The 21,398-nt window shown below is 39.1% G+C and overlaps 1 protein-coding gene across 1 annotated transcript; it reads left to right on the forward strand.

The window, feature by feature from the left end:
* Positions 1-624: 624 nt before the first annotated feature.
* On the forward strand, positions 625-15,386 carry LOC145777711 (uncharacterized). Its single transcript, XM_082589148.1, has 6 exons — positions 625-842; positions 9,377-9,508; positions 10,717-10,864; positions 11,618-11,744; positions 12,221-12,339; positions 14,717-15,386. The coding sequence occupies exons 1-6, from the start codon at positions 647-649 to the stop codon at positions 15,384-15,386; spliced, it is 1,392 nt and encodes a 463-aa protein (XP_082445274.1). The 5' UTR covers positions 625-646.
* The last annotated feature ends 6,012 nt before the right edge of the window (positions 15,387-21,398 follow it).

The following is a 21,398-nucleotide window of genomic DNA, read 5'->3' on the forward strand; positions in this document are numbered from 1 at the left end:
TACAGAACAATGCTAAAAGTGGCTCCAGTGTTGTTGATAGTGAATGTGAATTATTCCATCCACCCACCAGGTACCACTGAACGGACAGCAGGCTTTCAAATGCGTTGCACACTCCGAGAGTCGAAGTCGCACCGCTTGATCTTGCGGTTCCTTTATAAAGTCAGGCGCTTAACCAACAGAGCTATCTGGCATTATGTTCATTAAATTTAATGGAGCCAATAGCCTTGTTTCTTGTCAAAAATGCATAAGGCAACTAAGTTATTATACTTTTTGAGTTACATCCTTTACGAGACTTAGGTAGGTGATAAATTTAGGAAAAAATACTGCAGTTTTTCAGTGTAAAATCTTTTTTGGTTACATGCCGACGAGTGCGTTGGTTCACTCCACTTTAAATTTGTGTGTTGCCGTTGACTTTAATTCCACTTTCTTAGAAAAAACATCGCGCTATTTTGACAAAAGCAAAATCTTTGCAGCTAAATGATAGCCTACGGTGTCAACGTCACAATGTAGCCTATCAGCGGGTCACTCGACCGTATCGCCTGCGGGCAAGCTGAATGCGATAAAAGCTTCATAAATAGCCCATGAAATGATATCTAATGTCAGTTGTCCGATAGACAATTGGTTGACAAAAACAGGCAGTGGCATCATGACTTATAGAATTCTCTTCATTGCAATTCTTGCTGTTGCTACGTCACAAGCGCTCACAAACTACGAGATCTTGATTCTGCTTGGCAACGGCCATTCGACGATTAGAGATCCAAGCAGGTTCAAAATCGGCCTCAAGGAAGGCGATGATGACGTTTTGGTCGTAGTTATAACTGGAGAGCCAGGTCACTACACATGTAAGTAGGTGCTACGCTACTAAGGCTGGGTGGCGTCTCTTTTTACTTTTGAAAATAAAAACACATAGAAACCTATAGGCTACTTTTTAATAGGCTATTGGCCTAGACTAGGGACAGTAGAATATCGGGACGACTCACTTTACTGATTTTTCTTGCAAAGTGGACAGCTGGAGGGTTACTAAGAAGTTCAAAAATTAGCAGAACTGCACAAAGTTTTCTTTGCTTTTAGGTAAATTTATTCTCATTAAATGAATTGCTATATTTGGTTTAAACTTTGGGTGCTAGAAAATCTGCAAAACCTTACTGCAGAAGTGTGAGGCTGCCTACCGTTGCCGGTGTTGCGTGAAGTCTACCACTGCATTATCATGACTTAAATACTATTAATTAAACATGATATCACACATTTCTTACATTTATGTTGGCGATACACACTTTGCACACACGTGGGCAGGTCATAACAACTGTACCTGAGTATGCGACATATGGCAGTAGACCTCAAGCTGTAGTTGCATCAAATTTTGTTATAACATTGTGACCCTCCAGTTGTCCACCTTACTTTTGAGTGAGCAATCCCCTACTTCTACCATCCCTAGCCTAGACTAGGCTAAGTAAAAATGAATAAATCCACTTTTTGAACTTGAGTAAAATATCAATCGATTTGCTTGGTTACAAAATTAAGACGATTTCTAATTAAGAATCCCAGACTAAATTTATTTGTTTCTTAGCAACCAAAAACACTATTGTTGGTTTCTTTCTAAACCTGCTGCACACTTGAACTGACCTACTAAAGATTTTACTATGCCAATTATAGCCTAAAGTTGTGCTGAAGAGTTTAATATTCGAAACTGCGATACACAACAAGATAACTTGATGTAATTTGGACTCGTCGTACACGTTTCTTGAATATCTAATTAAAAACTTTGAAAAAATATCTTTTGTAAGCTTTTTTTCCTATATAGTTTAGTAATTCGCCGTTTACAAATAGCCTAACCTACTCTGTAAATTTTGCAAGAGCTGCTTTTTCAATCTTTATCCTCGGAATGAGAAAGCCTCTAAAGATTATTCCTGGCAGTTTGGCATAGGCTACTTGTAGAGGCTTTGAACCACTGATACAGGCCTCGTTACCGGCAAAAGCATAGTGAACTTTCCTGTAGTCGAAATGTTGTTGTCTGTGAAATATTCCGTCCACTAGGTGCCACTACACAAAGCTGTCCTTGAAATGCGTTGCTCAAGCGCACACCCCAAAAGTCAAATCAGCGCCGCTTGATTTTGCAGTTTACACTGTAAACTGTTAATGCTTCTTTAATGAGGTCAATTTAATTAAAATTTGTCAAAAAAGGTAGATTAAACATAGGGGCCCACCGGTAGATTTCCGGATGGGGGAAGAGATGGTGCGCACACGGCCCTACCTGGTGTTATATATCTGAATTGTGAAAGAACTACAGCTTATCGATACTATGTACAATCGAGCAACAGTTTACAATTAGCAACCACTAAGCGAGAACTACAGTACTAAACTGATCATAGCGCATACGATAACAAGACGGTAACAGTGGGTCATTGTTACGTCACACACGAATACCACAACCCCCCTTTTTCTACAAGGAAGTTGTGAGCAACAGTTTGTTTGTCAACGTCCGGAGCTTTATGTACAAACATAGTCATTCAACTTTGGCGGTCCTTTGGCACGTCGCCTGCTCCGTCGTGGAGGTATCGATCGCACATTAACATTGTCATTGAAATGAACTTTCCGATTGGGCGAAGGTATCTCATCCTCTCCTTCGGTTGTCCTGTGAGTCGCGGTGGCATCATCTATCTCTGGTCGCAGAAATCGTCGATTACGCCAGCAGATTCGACCACTGGGTAGTTTGATGTTGTAATCACGGTTTTTACCTATGCCAACAACTTGACCGATACGATCCCATTTATGTGAAACTGGGTTTTGTATCCGTACACTTTGACCGATAAGAAGGGGATTGAGAACTTTAGAATGCTTGTTATAATTTTGTTCTGCATATTTCTTCATGCTTGCTGCAGCTTTATCCCAATTGTCAAATTTATTTTTCCACGCTTCACTAAACGACTGGATCCGGGCCGGCACGATCGATCGTATGGGAGATCCATATAAAATTTCAGCGGGTGATAAACCATGAGCTTTCGGAGTATTTAGCCATTCTAGAAAGCCTTCACAAAATTCTTCGCTGTCAATGCTGCCTCTTTCAGACGTTTTAGCAAGGAGGTTCTTCATAGCCTTGACAGCGGCTTCAGCGTGTCCGTTCGACTGAGGATAATGAGGTGTGCTGCGCACAGAGGTAGCACCCCATCTTTTTAGAAATTGTCGAAATCTACTGGAAGTGAACTGAGGTCCTCCGTCTGTTCTCACGCGGACTGGTACACCTGTATCTACAAAGTATTTCCTGATAACACTGATCACCTGTTGAGAAGTTGGATCGTGGCTAAACTCTGTGATCTTTATCCATCCAGATAAACGATCAACATACACGAGATAACACTTTCCCGCGTAACTGAAAAGATCCATAGATACTTCTTCAAAGGGGCGAGTTGGAGGAGGATCAAACTTCATTGGCTCTTGCTGTTGGCTGGATGAGTGCTCTTGACACTTGCTACAAGATTCAACTGTAGTCTTTATGTCATTGTTGATAGCTGGCCAATAAACAGTTTGTCGGGCACGACGTTTGGTTCTGTCAATGCCTTGATGAGAACAATGCAGCTTGGTCAGGATTTCTTTTCTTTTAGCCTGAGGCACCACGATGCGATGACTGTCCAAGAGAATCAATCCATCCTCGATCGACAATTGATCTTTTAGTTTCTTAAAAACTTGAGAAGCAGAATTCAGCTGCTTGTCTTGAAAATTGTTTTGGATTAACGCTATAAGCTCTTGACTTTGTTGATCTGTGCGAGTGGCTTCTTTGAGTTCTTCCAATATAGGATCAGCACGGATGGCACCTTCTTCGTTTCTGAGGATTGCAAACACCTTGTGTATGGTCGTACTGACGACTTCGTCAGTAATCAAGTCGTCTTTTTCTGGGTCTCTGCATGGAGCTCGGGATAGGGCATCAGGGATTTCATGATTTCTGCCTTTTCTCCAGACAGTTTTGAATATGTATCCCCCTAGCTTTTCTTTCAGCCGTTGAATTCTGGGATTGTCTACCATATCCAAAGTTTGATTGTCCAGGATTGACTCTAATGGCTTATGATCCACAACTATGTCAAATGTAGGCAAACCTTTGAGGTAAATTTGACATTTATTTATTGCCCATACCACTGCGAGTAACTCTAGTTCAACCATGGCATACCTGGATTCTGTTTCAGTCGTAAAACGAGATCCTGCCTTTGTGAGTTTCCATTTGTCATTATGCTTCTGTAAAAGAACATACCCTAATCCCTTGAGTCGGGACGCATCAGTTTGAAGCATAGTAGGTAGCTTCGGATCAAAGGAAGCTAGGATGGGAGGACTGCAAAGGATTGCTTTTGTCTCCTTGAATGCTTCATCGTGAATTGGGGTCCAAACAAAAGCGTTTTTGGGTTTCAACAAATCTCTAAGAGGAGAAGCGACTTCACTCAGTCTGCACGTGAATCCTTCCAGCTGATTTGCCATACCCATGAAGGAGCGAAGACCTTTAAGGTTACTAGGGGTGGGAAAATCGGAAATAGCTTGTATTTGTTTAGGATCTGCTGTTATTCCATCCTCACTCACCACATAACCAACGTAGTCAACGGTGGTGCACATGAAGTTAAACTTACAAGGATTGAGTGTGATTCCATACTTTCTGCATCGATTGAGCACTTCGACAACGGTGTTGAGACTTTGTTGCGCTGTTTTGCTATAAACTAGAATATCATCAACAACTTTTTCGACAAAGTCGATGCCGTAGATTGCTTCATCACCTCTGGCACAGTACTCATCTTGGGAAGAAGTTAATCCCATAGGCGCTCTTAGAAACTTAAATCTTCCGTGTGGAGTAATAAAAGTAGTGAGGTCCTGGCTTTCAGGAGCTAAAGGGACTTGCCAATATCCTTTTGCCGCATCCAATGTAGTAAAATATTTTGTCCCAGATGGGATATTTGTGACGGCTTCATGCGGCGTCTTTGATGGATAGTAAGGGCGTCGAACGTATTGGTTTAATTTTTGAAGATCAACACATAATCGAATACCTCCTTTTGGCTTTGGCACCACAACGATAGGATGAACCCAATCAGTTGCTTCTGTAACTGGTTCTATAACACCAGCTGCAACTTGTTTTTCAAGTTCTTCTTTAAGAAGGTGTCTGTACGCCAAAGGAATTTGACGAGGCGTAGATACAGCATATGGTTGTGCTTCTTTCTTCAAAGAGATTTTCATCGGCTTGACATTCATTTGACGGAGTTCGCCATCGCTAGCAAATACATCTTGAAATTCATTCAAAAGTGTATGTTTCATCTGATCGACTTCTTCTGGAGTAGGTTGATTTGAAATATGAAACTTGCTTTCTTTTACATTTGAAATTAGCTTGGCAGTATGCAATTGATGCAAGGTTAGAGGTTTAGGATAGTCTGGTGGCAAAATACTAAGTTGCTTGCAAACATACCATGCGAGTAAAAAATCTTCAACTTCGTTACACACATAGATGGTTTCTTTTGAAGACATTTCTCCATACTCTATTTCGCAGTACAAAGTACCAATGCATGTAAGTGACTGTCCATTCGCGGTCATTAAAGGATCGTTAGTTGGTGGATTTAACATGCTAAGATCGTACCCTAACTGTTTAAGCTTGCCTGTTCCTATAAGGGTGGCTTCAGCACCGGTATCCGGCGTGGCTTGACTGGAACCAATAACACTTCTAGATTTTGCTGATCGCAATGTAACTAAAATTTTCGGAGCTGGTAGGCTATCCTTATGCAATGAATTAATAGCACTTCGTTTAACTTGACCTGTGTGTTTCTTGTTAGTTACGCGACTGACAGAATTTGACATCTTAGAGTGGCATACAGAAGCAAAATGTCCACTTTTGCGACATTTTAGACATACCTTGTCTTTAGCAGGACACTGGGTTTGTCCTCTGGGTGGGCAGTTCGGTTTTCCACATCGTCTGCATGATTTCACATCTCTCTCTCTAGATTTAGGCCTATATGGACGTCGCGGAAGTTTATTTCGGTTAATAAACCTGCTCCGCGTCCTTTCCATGGCAGCTTCGTCTAATTTTGCAGCTTCTTCTGATCTACAAACATCAGTTACTTTCTGAAGAGTTGGAAGCGGCGTGATAGCTAACAATTTCTGTCGAAGTTCCTTGTTTGAAATTCCAGACATAACTTTTGTAACTAAGCGGCGATCTAAGCAGTTCACACAAAGATCGGCTTCTCTAGCTAACGTTTTAATAGCAATAAGAAACGAATCAAAAGATTCCCCTTCGAGCTGTCTTCTTTCTTCGAAAGCTACACAATCCAAGGCTATGTTGCGTTGGCTTCGAATGTAATCCTTTACTTTATCGAGAACTTCTTCCGGTTGAAGCTCTGTGTCATCAGGTATGAGTAAGACATGTTCGAGAGCTTCTCGCATTTCTACAGAGAAAAAACTTCTCATTAACGCTAATCGGCTGTGACGAGATAGCTGTGCTGCTTGCGAGACTGTGACGTAATCGTTGTACGACTTCCGCCATCTTGAAAATTCGCCTAACGAGACTCCTACATTAAGTACAGGCGGCTTCTGCGCATCTGCTTTTGAGGGTCTATGATTCCCGACCTCACTGTGCCTAGTTGGTGGGCAATCTTCTGCAGGCGTTTGCGGCTGAATCATTTGGGCAATTAGATTTTGCATTTGTTGCTGACTTTCAGCTGTCTGCACTTGAGCGCGATGTTGCATTTCTAATTGCGATTTTAAAAATTGTTGAAGCCATGCTGGGGTGGCTGAGCTTGCGGCCATTTCATCAGCTTCAGTGTCTGTGGGTTGCGCTGCAGTTAATTCAGATAATTTCTTTTTAGCTGCTTGAAGTTCAGCTTCTAATTCTTTGCGCGACTTTGGCATGATTAGAAATACTAGGTAGCCTAGGCTAACCCAAAATTTTGCTAAACTCAGCTGACAGTAAATCTAGGCTATAAGCAAATTTAATGTCCTTCTAGCTTTCTCTTGGCTCGGCTTTAAAATGTCGGCGACGCCATGTTGTATATCTGAATTGTGAAAGAACTACAGCTTATCGATACTATGTACAATCGAGCAACAGTTTACAATTAGCAACCACTAAGCGAGAACTACAGTACTAAACTGATCATAGCGCATACGATAACAAGACGGTAACAGTGGGTCATTGTTACGTCACACACGAATACCACACCTGGTTTACGTTGTAGCTAACCACAATAGAAATCGTTTAATTCCTAACATTTTTTCGGTCCCGGCACAATTCCTATACCAGTGCCGGTCTTTGGCTTGTGCAAACTTTGCGATCGCACAGGGCCCGCAATTTACTCAGAAAATGCAGTAATTTTTGTCATTTCCAAAGGAAAAAATTCAATTTGATTCACACGCAAAATGCCAAAGAAAACATGATCTTATCCTTTTGCTATACCACCGGACAGCACCATTTTACAGTAATATTCATACCCAAATTTTTGTTGAACATGCTCTCAGAATGCACCAAAGTCAAACTAATTTTTCAAAATTTTCTACAGGAGGCCCCCCCCAGACCCTCCACCGCTGGCTTTCCCCCGCCGGCCGTCAACCCCCTCCCCTTTCAAAATACCTAGTTACGCTACTGAATTTGATCATTGTCATTGGGCTCCGCAAAGCATATTCCGCACAGGCCCGAAAGTACCCTGAGACCGGCACTGCCTATAGGCCTACGTTAGCTTTGACCTGTTTGCATAATTCGTCAGTTTGTCTAATTTCTTGCTTTTTTCTCCCTTCCATGAGGTGACAAGTTATCGAATTCTAACTAACACTGTAAACTCGTTACAATTAAGGCTAAGTATCCAAACCACTTAGGCCTATTCACAGGGGCGCCGGAACGATTTTTGACTGGGGAGGGCAAGATTACGAAAAAAGGGCACTTTTGTTTACTATAAGGCCAATTTGTTTTCAAGTTTTAAGAGAAGATATAGCAATAATGCTAATCTATCAGCTCGCTATGTATTGATTGAGTAATGATAGCCTACAAGTGTCCGGTATACAAAGAAGAGCATCATGCTATGTTATAATGATGTAGGCTAACCTACTGTCAAGCCTTAAAACAGCCTGCGGCCATGGCCGCTCAGTAGTGCTCGAATGACCGCCGGTGCTACCTCCTCAATCGGCCAAGTTTGGCCGCCGGTCTCTTCTAGCCAATTATTTAATTTCGCAATAGAATGATCGATCGTGGATTAACTGTCGAAAATATGTAGTATCAAAAAGTGACGCAAAATTAGGTCAGCGCGTCATAATCGCCACTGTTGCATTGTGCGGGAATATTTGTTATTGATGGAATATATCCAGCTGCGATCACCAGCGCCGTAAGTCTTGTTTGTAATTCCCGACGTTTATTTTAAAAAAGTTTTAATCCGAAGTGCTAATTTACGTCGGCTGGCAATATTGTCGTTTTTATGTCGATACGTTGTTTTCGTTGCTAAAAAGAATTCTAGGGGAGTGGCGAACTTCTTTAAAATCAGCCACATTGGAGACACTCGTGCGAGTGTCGTTAGATAGATGGTCCCACAGCACTGAATTACAATCCCGATAAAGCAGTTATTGCGTGTTGCAACGATTCTATTGTACCACGTCGCCCAGGCCCAGTCTTCAACAACGTTAAGTGATCATTTTAGCATTGTTGCAAGTTTAATTCTATTTACTTGTGCTATCGTTATTGTTATTATGGCTCCAAGCACGCAGATTTGGCCGCCGAGAACGATCTCCCGGTAGGCCACGATGGCTGCCGAAAAAAAACGAGTTTTAAGGCCTGTAGGCCTACTGTGTTGCAAAATTTTGTGCCGTAAATATTATTTTGTGGCAAAAATGAAAGATTTTAGGCTAAAAGCGAATAACAGAAATTGTTATATTGCAAAACGTGCAGTAGTTTACATTACTTTAAAAGGGCACCATTGCCCCCCCCCCTTCCCCTCCATCTGCAGAAAAATTGAGGGCAGGGGGGCATCGGGCAGGGGGGCATCCGCCCCCCTGCCCCCCGCTTCCGGCGCTCCTGCCTATTCAATACCTTGCAAGGTAAAGCGCAGACTGATCCTGGCTTACTCTACCTTTTATATTTTTGTTTCGTTTAATTTGTAAATACAACTTCAATTAAATAATGTGAGATGTTCTACTGGTGCAAACTAAGCTAAACTATCACAAGATGTATACAGTGACAATCTACTTTTATTCCGACGTTTCGTCAATCATTTAATTTAATCTGATTGACGAAACGTCGGAATAAAAGCAGATTGTCACTGTATACATCTTGTGATAGTTTAGCTTAATTTGCACCAGTAGAACATCTCATATTATTTAATTTAATGCCTGGTGAACAGCCTCATTCAATTTTCAGTACAACTTCAATTGTTTTTTTCCACAGCTCCTTGTTACAATACATCGCTGGGCTGTTGTCGTCCAGACGCATCGATTCGCCCGCGGACGCGATCTTTCCAGATTCCAAGAAGACCGGTAGCTGGAACGGAATCTTACTGCACACCTATGGGACCAGTTGGTTTGTAGCCAGTGTTTATAATGTAGCCTTCCAGTAATTCAAAAGTTCTTAACTTGTTTGGTCCTTAAAGTAACCACGCCTTAGGTATAGTTGAGAAGCTAATTTGGGTCTGGTAGCCAATAACATTGTCAGGCACAAAAAAATAATGCTAAAAATCGAAGCACAGCTTCAGAAAAAGAAAACCTAAGAAGCAGGAGCGGCTTGTGGTTAGTTTTAATGCATAGGCTGCAAATATGTTTTACATTAGGCTACCATTAGCCTACTAATTTCACAAAGGTAGACTGACTGCCGTCTATCAGGACGAGCCGCCATCGCTAATGGGAGGAAATATCTAGTTTTCTCTTAAAAAGCAGGAGTAGCCTCCGAAATAAAACTTGGTGTGTTACGATATAAACCAAACTAGAAACATAACTTGGCTTTAATCAACATAAATTCGTGCTAAACAAACAAAACAAATATAAGGTTAACTAAATATATCTACGGTAGACATAGTTCTGCACAATTCTATTCTCCTCGTTCTGCCAGTACAACTGCAAGATGTATCAGTGGCAAGGCTAGAGTACAGAACTAGAAAGCGTACAATTGCCTAGGGCACACATGATTATGTAAGCGAGTAAACAAGGTGAACTACAAGCAAGCAATCATTACATGGTGCAAATGCACTTTCTATTCAATTTATTTTTCATTGCTGACGCGAACATATAGACGATAAGGTATAGGCTACATGAATTTCGCACCAACAGAAGATGACAAAACCGAAAGGTTTAAAATATGCATCGATAAAACAGTGTTAGAAAAACACTGTGCAAAGCCACTTTAGCAAAAAAATACGCAAATTTTCTTTAACATAGAAACGTATCCAGTCAAAAAGTACCCTCTGTCAACATCACTGTTTCCTGCGATACCACTGTTAATTGATTACGGTTGATAGCCAGAACTGCCAGAGACCAGAAATTCACGACTGAACTTTTAGTTTCAAAACTGAGATGCATTTTATGCCCGGTCAGCAAAATTTGTCCTTGTCATATCGTTCTAACATCTGATGATCTTGAAACAAGATAAAAAAAAGACAACTTTTGTTGGCTGAAAGCAACTCTCGGAGTCGGACGACATTCTGTTATAGCAAGTAGGTTTGCCCAATCCTCACAATCATACTGCAGCGGGAGTAAAATTAAAGCGTGGTTGTTGGTGATAGAACTTATTTTTAGGCGTAAACACCGGAGGAACTATGTTCTATAATCACTTCGAGTCAAATTGTGTGGATGCAAATCGCTTTGAAGAAGGCACCTTCGATTTCTGCAACGGCCATCCCAGTCCAAATGGGGAATACCATTTCCATCGCGCTCCAAATCCCTTGTAAGTAAGATAGCCTAGCCTACTCATAGCCATACCAATCGTCTATTGACTACAGTAGGCTAAACACGAGTTGATGTTAAAACATCAAGTTTTGGTAATTGGGAAAATAGAAAATAAAAGTAGCTTAGCCTATCTTGAGTTACATTTTGGAAAAACATTTCTGAAGTAAATGTTTAGCATCAAAAGACGTTGGTTTAACTGTTAGTGAGTTAGCTAGAGCGAAAACCTTTGCAAGGGCTGCTTTTCAATGATAAGCTGAAATGTAAAAGCATCGAATACTTTTAACGTTTTTTTGCAGTTTCATTTTAATAGATAAAAAAATAAAACTACATAAATGGGAGGCTCGGGCTGCAAACTACAAATGCAGCCAGTGTAATTATGAATTGCACATAGTTGCAACTCTATATCCGCCCCGATAGCTCAATTGGTTAGCGCGTCACTTCTGGAACGAAGAAGCTTCAAGATCAAGCGGCGCTGGTTCGACTCTCGGGGTGTGCGCTTGAGCAACGCACGTTAAGGACTGCTCTCCATTCAGCGGCATCTAATGGATGGAATAGTTCCCTGGCAACAAGACTTCAACAATCGGAAACTTCACTCTGTCAATCTCGGTGACCGGGCCTGCGTCAGTGATTTAAAGCCTCTACAAGTATGCGAAACTGCCAGGATTAAGCTCTTCAAGAAGCTTTCCCAGTCCGAGGATAAAGATTCAATCAATCAATCAATCTATGGTCTCCAAGCTATGTTCTCTTCCAGATGCGTTGGAAATCCTCTGGATCAGGTTCCCCACATTATTGGAGTTGCTCTTGATGGTTTTGCGATTTATGATTCCAACATGTACAATGGAAAGCCACAAGAGCTGGACGAGTGCGGCGGGTTCATGGTGAGATGATAATGAGCTGTCCAATTTCATATTAGGGGGACAATGACGTCATATAAGTTAATGCTTGACCAATTCTTTTAGACATTTGCGAATGATGTTTAGGATTAGGCTTACTGATGGACGGTATGTAGAGATAGATCATGCTAAGAATTAGCCTAATCAAGTTGGCATTGTTGAAATTTACCTAAGTTAAAAAACATAAAAAAGCAACAATTTGGTCAGAGGGAGACAAGAATGTTTTAGGCATGGTCTTATACGTTGGGCACCCTAAATTAGATAAATTTAGTCTTAAGAGCATGAACTTTTACTGTTTCGGGTTATTGTGGTTATTAATAGCCTGCTGATGTTTTTCCGACATAATGTATCATAAAGCATGACTTTTAAAACAGCCAGGTTAACGGTTTTTCAGTGTGTCAGTTTCTTGAAATGAACGATTTTGACTTTTCCTTACGTGCATTTGCAAATATCTGTTTCAGCCGGACGGAAATGCAGCAGCTTACCGCTACGTCTCTGCGTATTACTCAAGCACGACTGGCAAACCTGACGGCCAAGATCATGTTATTCCCTGCTTCAAAGGAGTTCCATTGGAGCCACGGTCAGTTGCAGTCTAGGCTATATTCATCGTGACCAGCACAGAGCTACAACACTTGGAAATCTAATAGTGCTACAATATATTAAACATTTTGGTCTCTAAATAGTCAACCCACCCCTTATAGTCTTTTACAGGGGTGGGTGTCTTATTTTTAACAAAAGGCCAAATAAATACGGTACATAATTGGATCAAATCATGTCCGCCCCGTTAGCTCAATGGTTACGCGCCCGACTCAAGATCACGCGGCGCTGGTTCGAATCTCGGGGTGTGCGCTTGAGCAACGCATTTCAGGACTGCTCTACATTCAGCAGCACGTATAACTTAATGGATGGAATAGTTCTCCGGCAACAAGACTTCAACAATCGGAAATCTTCACTTTGCCAATCTCGGTAACCGGCCATGCGTCAAGAGTCTCTACAAGTAGGCTATGCGAAACTAACAGGAATAACCTACCAAGGTCAGAAAGGTCTGACAAAAGTCAGTCCGAGGATAAAGATTAAAAAAAACTATGGGCAGCACCTTTATTCAACATACAATTTTTCCATCAATGGTTGGCATAAAATAAATTTGACCTTGCTTTACTTCCGGTCTAGTAGCCGAGTTCGGTCTAAAATCAACATGTTACGACTTTGGAGTGCAGCAACTTGCAACCCAAAAGAAAATTTTAAGCCTATAAACATTAGGCCTAGAAAATATATAACTACAGTAGAACTCGGTTAATCCGGATCTTTGCCTAATCCGGATGAAACTGGAAGTACAAATGATTTGTAATCTTTTTCTTAAGAAACAGCTTCGGATTATCCGGATTATTTAATCCGGATCTTCGCCTATTCCGGACAAAAGTTGCGCTTTCTTTATCGCTTTATCCGGATTTTCCATTTTATGCTAAAACGTAACGTGGCTTATTGCGAGAAATTTCTTATCTATTTGTAGGGACCTGAATGAATTTCCATTGTTTTTAGCTCTCTACAAAATGTAATTCTCACATAACATTTACGTTTCTTAAAAACTCACTGAACCCAACAGTGAGAATAAGTAGTTGCGTTTCTTAAGAAAACTCACTTGTGGTGCACTGGGATAATTTTGATGGATCATTTTTTACTCAAATAACCTACCACCCGCAGCTTTCTCAAGTGAGTCTGTTAAAATGGCCATTTATTGCTTATTCAGTATACCCGCAGTTCACCTCTTTAATGGAATCTCACTAGCAGGAGTTCAACCTAGTTCGTAAACATTATTGGAATTTGCCAATTTTAAATTACGAAACTATTTGCTTTTTCCTTTTTCTGAAAGTGCTTTATATACCTCTGCACAAAACAATTTTGACTCATAATATAAGATTTACTCATAAAATTTATAAGACTCAGACTCATAAGATAACTTTTCAAAATTCAAATCTAAATAATATTCGAACTCAAGAATAAAAGAACTTGAGACTCATTGCGTTATCTCTACGCCATCGAAGCTTTGTTACGCCAGCAGCGGTTCTGCTGTTATCAGGGGTTATAAACATTAAATCAACAATAAAAACCTCGAAACCCCTGCATTATAATACAATAAAACTTTAAACCCCTGCATATTGTTCCGTTAATGTGACGCAATAAATTATTGCGTGTTTCTTCTTTTCATGAACAGTAATCCCTCCTAACGCAAAATTCGTGCGCAAATGCCCAAACTCGTACTGTAACTTGAAAAGATGTCGGTGGAATTTTCGGCGGTATGTCGGTGATGTTTTTCCAATAGAAGACTTTGTTTGATTTTTTGTAAGTTTTCCAAAGAAACTCGTCTTCCGTAACTGTTTTCAAAAGTTTTGAGTGACTACAGATTATTCCGACACGCATGTCTGAAGATATAACTTTTGCCAGTGTGTTCTTGCGTTAGACGCAGAGTCTACAAATACAATCGTTTTACATGCATAGGCTACTGCATTTCAAAAGAATTCTATCGCTAATATGGTGATCGCGCGTCTCGGAATTGACAGATGACCACACTAATGCGTTCAATTTCGGTGATTTTTACCGATACCCTTCTATCTAGGTAACGTCAGGCTTGATAAAAACCGTCATCGGTTAATCCGGATCTTCGCCTAATCCGGATGGAATCGCCGGTCAAATCGAATCCGGATTAACCGAGTTCTACTGTACGTTCAAAAAATTCAACGTATATTTAATTCCTCTTATAAGTCATACGGTATATTTAACGACATAAAATATAATTATTACTTTCTAAAACCTCTAGTAGCCTACTTAGTACTACCTACTACTCTACTGTAGTATGTTGTTGTAGGCTCTTGTCTTCTGTTTCACCCTAAAAGGGTGATAGCCTACAGAAGACAACAATTAATAACTTAATCGTCAATTAACGACATCATTTTTTTCAGCTGTTGCGAATGTCGTGAATGCAATAGACTGCAATTGCCCAATTGCACTTTCCAAAGACGTGATGGCCCGGGGGGAATGAGAAGACCTGGGGGTCCAGGGGAAAGACCAGGTGGTCCCGGGGGGATGGGACGAAGACCAGGGGGTGGAGGAAGAAGGCCCGGTGGTGGCCCTCGATTCGGCATTGGAGGTAACGATCCGCCATTTGGAGGAAGACCCAATGGTAGACAAGGTCAAGGTGGACTTTTCGGAAGATTCAACCGACCAGGTGCAGAAAGATTCGGAGGGCAATTTCCCGGAGGAAGAAATCCGTTTGGTGAAAATGAAGAGGAACGCGAAGGATTTTGCACTAGGGACCAAATACGTCAGCAACTCTTGAGCTCTTTGCAACAGCCTCGTCTGACGTGTGATCAGTGCCCAACTTGCGTTCCTGAAGGGGGTTACCCCAGCTTCGAAGAAGCAATGCAATACGTTTCCTGTCAGGAATGCAACAGGAATAATTTAGATCAAGGAGGAAGAAATACCGTTGCGGTGCAGACTGGCATGGAACCACAATTTCGCCCAATTGTTCCGATAAAAGATGAAAACAACGTGGAAGGTAGCTATATACCACGCCTGACTCCGAAGGAGTACTTAGAAGTATATGCTTATCTCCAATCGTTAGACCAATGAATAAACCACTTGTTTTTCAAATGCGGTTGCTAATTTGTGAAGACTAATGGTAGGTTCGGTTGCAAACAGGGACGTAGTCGGGGGGAGGGGTGGGAATTTACCCTCGAAATATTTTGACTAAACAGTTTTACTATTGATTTACAGTAGGATGAAAGTGAATGCGTAATTTTAAGGTATCAATTTTTTATGGGGGAAGTCCCTCAGACTCCCTCTGGGTGCTTCGCTAACGTTGTCAGGCTCACTGACATCTGCAATAATGCACAGCGTTCTTTCTGAAGTAGGCCTACAGATGGCAGCAATGACAGCAAATTATAATAATCAATTATATATGCTTACTGTTTCATGTAAGCTTCACGCAAATATCAACGTCAGTATAGCAATATATACATATAGGCTATAGAGATAGGCTACTTTATGCGCTCATAAACAATAAACACAAACTAAACTTTCTTTTTTCATTTGCTGTGAAATTATATACCGTAATATACAATACCAATAATATATATACATTACGATGTAATATGGTGAATCGGCCAAGGCAACATGACAAACAGCATCAAAGACTAACTAATGCATTTTTTGCTCTGCCGTACAGCAGTCATTACAGCATCAATCATTTCAGCAAAGTGATCCCAACATTACGGCCACAACTACCACTATATCGAACACAATATCAAATAAAGCTTGTAGAAGCAATGCAGAGAACCTATTAATTAAAAAACGTTTCTGTGGTACATTTCAACAATTGAATTGCTTTTGATATTTCTTAAAATGTAGCCTGCTGTCACTAGAGCTTCTTAATACTTTGTTTAAAAAAATCTCATACGGTACCATTTTGCTGTTTCTACAAACACTGCTATAAAATTCTATCAATACAGTATCACACTACTGCATTTTCAGCAAATGGAAACCACATAAAAACGAACAAACAAATTAGGACAGTGTTTATCTGTTTATGCACTTTGAAACAGAAATGGATGCATAGATCTATGCATGTCATTTATGGATAAAGCATTCAAAGTCCCATAATAATCTAACATTCACAAAAGAGTTTTAAGCTACATAATGTCAAACAATATGTTGGTACGGTATTGGCTTTATATGTACAAAATAAAATGTGAAAGTGTAGGATGACATTTGAATTTAGAAATTGCAAACTACAAATGATATATGCTACTTGACCTTAGATTTTGTTTTAATATTGATATACATTATATACTGTAGTAGGCATAAACATATAAAAGGAGTGCCATCACCAAGCAGAAAGTAAGAATAATGTTTCCTGAATCAGATAAGCAATAATACCTCGCACCAACACATGAGCAGAGTGTGGCATAAACCATATCAACAAACAAATATTTTATAAAAATAGTCACTAAAGAAGTTGGACTGAATAATTATTTAATGCTAGCCGAAGAGGTCGGACTTGTAATTAATGTAAAGAAAACAAAGTATATATTTGACTAGGCTATTAATGTTCTCACAGGGCACTCATTATAAATCAATAGGCTAAAGTCTAAACATACCATACAATTCAGTTTAAACAATATATGATAAACATGTTGGATCACAAATTGGACGACCTGGATCAGACATTCAAGATGGACTACACAAAGCAAATGCAGTTAACAGCAAATTTACAGAATATAATTATGTTATCATCTTTAAAACTGAAATTATATCAAACTCTTGTTCTTCCAGTTTTTACATATGCTTGTGAAACATTGAAACCAACAACAAAACTTCAAAATACCATTAACATGTTCCACACACAATCATTAAGAATTTTTTTTACAATTTCATTCTGAACATATCCACAATGACCTGTAATATGATGTTGCAGGAGAAACTCCCCTGCTTTCTCTGGCTGAGACATAGAATACGATATTCAATAAACTCACTAACTCAGTTTACAATGAAACTCTGCCACTATCAAAACTGATCCAAGGCAATAGAAACAAAGGAAGACCAGCACAAACTTTCATATGAAAAGTTTGATTGCTCACAAAGCACAGCCTGGAAGAACTGCGACAGTTGGCTGAAAATCACCACTTATGGAGACTGTTAATTGACGCTATGTTACACCCTGCTGGTATGATATAAATTATTATTATTAGTCGATATCCAATGTATGAGCATTGTATTTTCCACACTAATAAATAATAAATATTAAAAATGCAGCATACACTTTCAAAAATTATAGCATACAAACACGCATTATTGGTGTAGGCCTAGCGTATATATATATACTGAAGAGAATGCATGTTCATGGGACAACCTCAAAGACACGGGTAAATTTCAACTGCAAGCGACACTTATGGATGCAATATATTTTCATTTTACATTAAGCATCGCTATATCAGACTCTAAGTTTTCAGAAGGTTATGCTTGCATGTGTAAGAAATACAAGGCAAAAGATAAATTTTCTCAAGCAGTGGCACTTAATTACAGTAATCTTCAATTCAAAGGCACAATAAAAGTTTAACCTTAAACATATCACAAAGTTTCCTCAGATTGTTACGAAGCTTACTTGGTACGGTAAAAACAAAAACTGTAGAATAATATTAATAAAAAGAAAAACATTTTATATAAAATTTAAACATGCAACGTCTCATCACTGTGAAAGGAAAAATTATGCTGATTGGACTGCCAACTTAAACAACCAGAATAATATGCTACAGTAAAACAAAATTAAAAAAGAATCAATATGTACAAAACAATCAAGAAAAAAATTATATGATACATATTACAAATGATATAGGAACTTAAATTAATGATTAGCATAGGCAGTGACATATGCAGGGGGCCATCAGGCTTTGCCTGACGTTTTAAAGGAAACTTACTTAGTAATTTAACAAAGTAGAGTAGGCTACGGCATTTATTATGTTTTGGACAGCAGTCAGCACTATCAAAGCAAATGACAACATTGTTAAAAATTAAGAAAATATATACTGAATTAAATAAATAAATAATTGAATAATCATGTTTTTATTTCCACACATTGTAATAACATACAGCACACTGAGATCACAGATACAATACAACAGATGACATAAAGCAGCAAAGGAACATATATTATATATAGTCGAGTCAGCTGCTCCCCATGCTTGACAATATGTGTCTTTGCCAAGACACAGCTGGATGCTCTGGAGCGGTGTCAAACTCACGTGCTTTCAAACGTCGGGGAGGCGTTCTCACCACTCGACTACGCAGCTGAATAAATCCACCGATCAATGCCCTTCCTGTGTACGCCACTGAGCATAGGCAAGCATACCGGTACCCTCAAACTTTCAGTTAAAGCAAATAAAGTTGTCTACATGAGCAGCCAACAGCTCCACGTTTCTGCCTTAAGATGTGTTTCTCTTATGTTTGATTTTCCTTTTCCATCTTATTTGGCCTACTTGTCAAAACACAAATACCGTACTTCTGCTATTAAAGGCACTTTATTCAAGGTTTTGCCACATTTTCCCGTTCATTGACATGATGGTATATAACTTGGTGCAGCAACTACGTTCCGGGCAAGTTAATCACGAAAAATAAAATAGTGTGACACAAAAATACCTGATTTTGAGACTTGAAAGTATTATAACCGAGTTCATTCTTCATACATTACTGATTCTGAGAAAAGTGCAAACAAATATTTTTTTTGATTGCGATGAAGGGGATTTTTTCATTTCAATATCAATTTATTATCAAAAAGGGTCTTTTTAATAAAATTAAAGAAAATATTTGAAAAGATTTATCAATGTAAAAAAAAGTCAAAACACCTTTATTGTGTTAATGTCATTGTCACCTTTTTATTTATATAAAAAAAAATTGAAAAAGAAGCATAATTTATCGAATTCTCACAACTGATATTTATTTTTATTTTTTTAATAATTAATTTCTATGGTAACTGCTCAAGCTGGCATTCCACCACATTTGTTATTTTAAAATACTAATTTTAAGGTTTTATGCCTGTGACTTAATTTAGAAATATTTAGGTTAGTTCGTTGTCTACTGGATAAAGAAACATGTTGTGCTGTTTAGGATATGCATAGATAAACGCAAGTAATTCTACGATAGAATTTTTGAATCTCAACACAACCAGGCTGTTTAGTGTGTTATGGTACCTATTATGGCCTACATTGCAGGCATCCTAATTTATTGTTCTAGGAAAGGCTTACAACAAAGAATTGGTTTAGTGTGACAGTTTTGAGGTTGTTGCATGGATTAAGGTCAATTTAAGCTTTCAAGCTCATTAAGCAAAGCTTAGCCAAGTTAGGTGACTTGTTAGTTGTTTTGGACCATACGGTATTTTGGCACTAAACGTTTTAATACTACTGTACGTACGAGTGAGGAAAACCATTAAGCGATAAATTAATAGTAAATAGGTATGGACGGTAATTAATTAAAAGTTAAAATACATTTAAGCCATCAATCATTGGATTGTTAGCTACTACTGTATGTGTTGAGAGTGCCTGTAAACACTGGAAAGGATGTTAGTTTAACGTCTTTGTCCTTGACTAAACATTCAGTTGCATAACAGGTTGAAAGCAGCTAACTTAATTGATGTATAATCTCTGGATTTTTTCAACTATTTGTTACTTACGTTGCATTGTATATTATCACAACAAACACAAATTACAATAATCTACAAACGATTTTATTAAGGCCTTGGGTGCCATGGATCTGAGCCTTGTACCGTAGGTTTTAAGCTATCATAATCTAAGACTTAGCTGATTTTTATATTGCAATGTAGTCTGAAGCTTAAAACCTAGGTACAAGGTGTTAATACTCAGCTGATAATTGTAGGCTAGTATGAATTTTGGAAGCTGGTGTACAAGTCTTTGCCCTGGTCAAATATACCATGACATCATACATTGGAATCAACCAAACATATAGGGTGAAACTACTTTACCTTTGCTTTATAGTTCGGCAGTGGCTATTTGACCGGCGCCGGTCTTTGAAACTGAAACACTATTTGACCGTCATTATACAGTCACTTTTTTTCTTATTCACTTTTAAAGCAAAAGACGAGAAACACGTATATAAGTTCTAATCCGACCAATTTTTTCAACTCGATGCGTGGCGCGTGCGATACGTCGCCGCCTCCCACTCTAGAGGGAGTGAGTTCGATACTACCCGGAAGCGTTCTTTTTTTTTGACCCGAAGTTTGAGTTGCATTTTTAATTCTAGTTGCATTAAATTTACATACCATTACCATTTTTTTTAAAACAAGCATTGTATATAACTAACTTGTTGAGAGCAAAAATGTAATGCTTCGTTCGGCAAACACGGTCACATCAATCAATGAATCATTTTATTTTTCGTCATTAACGCGTCCGGGACGAAAAAGATACTAACTACAAAAATCGATATAAACCTACCAGCACGTTACCTAATGAACGGGAAAAGGTGGCAAAACCTTGAAAGGTTCAAAACATGCCTGAATGAATAATTATGTAGTAGGCCAGGCTATATATCAGTAGTTTTAGCACGGCCACAAACGGAAAATTACCCAGAGAAATTCTCAAATTCCAGCAAATTAAAAAAACTCTAACTTTATTACTCACATTCGAAAAGACATAAAAAATTGGGCTATAGGCAACTCAAATTAAAAATTGACTACAAAAATGCACTTTGTGTCAAAATTTTCTTAAAAAAAAATAAATAAAAAAGGGAACGCTTCCAGGTAGCATCGAACTCAGTCCGTCTAGAATAGGAGGCGGCGACGTATCGGACGCGCCACGTATCGAGTTGAATGAAATGGTTGGATTTAGAACTTATATGCGCGCTCTCGTCTTTTGCTTTGAAGAGAAAAAGAAAAATAAGTGACTGTATAGTGACGTCATGACCGGTCAAATAGTGTTTCAGATTCAAAGACCGGCGCCGGTCAAATAGCCACTGCCTTATAGTTCATATACTTCACCTCATATGTCTTGGTTAATTCTAATTTTTGAATATATTCACATCATAGCATTTATGACCAGGGTGGAGGCTTGCATACTAGCTCCAAATTTTGTTCAAATG

Source organism: Aplidium turbinatum, chromosome 9 (assembly GCF_918807975.1).
Source record: "Aplidium turbinatum chromosome 9, kaAplTurb1.1, whole genome shotgun sequence".
NCBI classification, from domain to species: Eukaryota; Metazoa; Chordata; class Ascidiacea; order Aplousobranchia; family Polyclinidae; genus Aplidium; species Aplidium turbinatum.

What these genes read in the sequence shown, in the direction of transcription:
- LOC145777711 (XM_082589148.1), top strand. Translation starts at nt 647, where the DNA reads ATGACTTATAGAATTCTCTTCATTGCAATTCTTGCTGTTGCTACGTCA. An exon ending in AGAGCCAGGTCACTACACAT is followed by an intron (nt 843 to 9,376) that starts GTAAGTAGGTGC and finishes TTTTTTCCACAG; the next exon opens with CTCCTTGTTACAATACATCG. An exon ending in CACACCTATGGGACCAGTTG is followed by an intron (nt 9,509 to 10,716) that starts GTTTGTAGCCAG and finishes ACTTATTTTTAG; the next exon opens with GCGTAAACACCGGAGGAACT.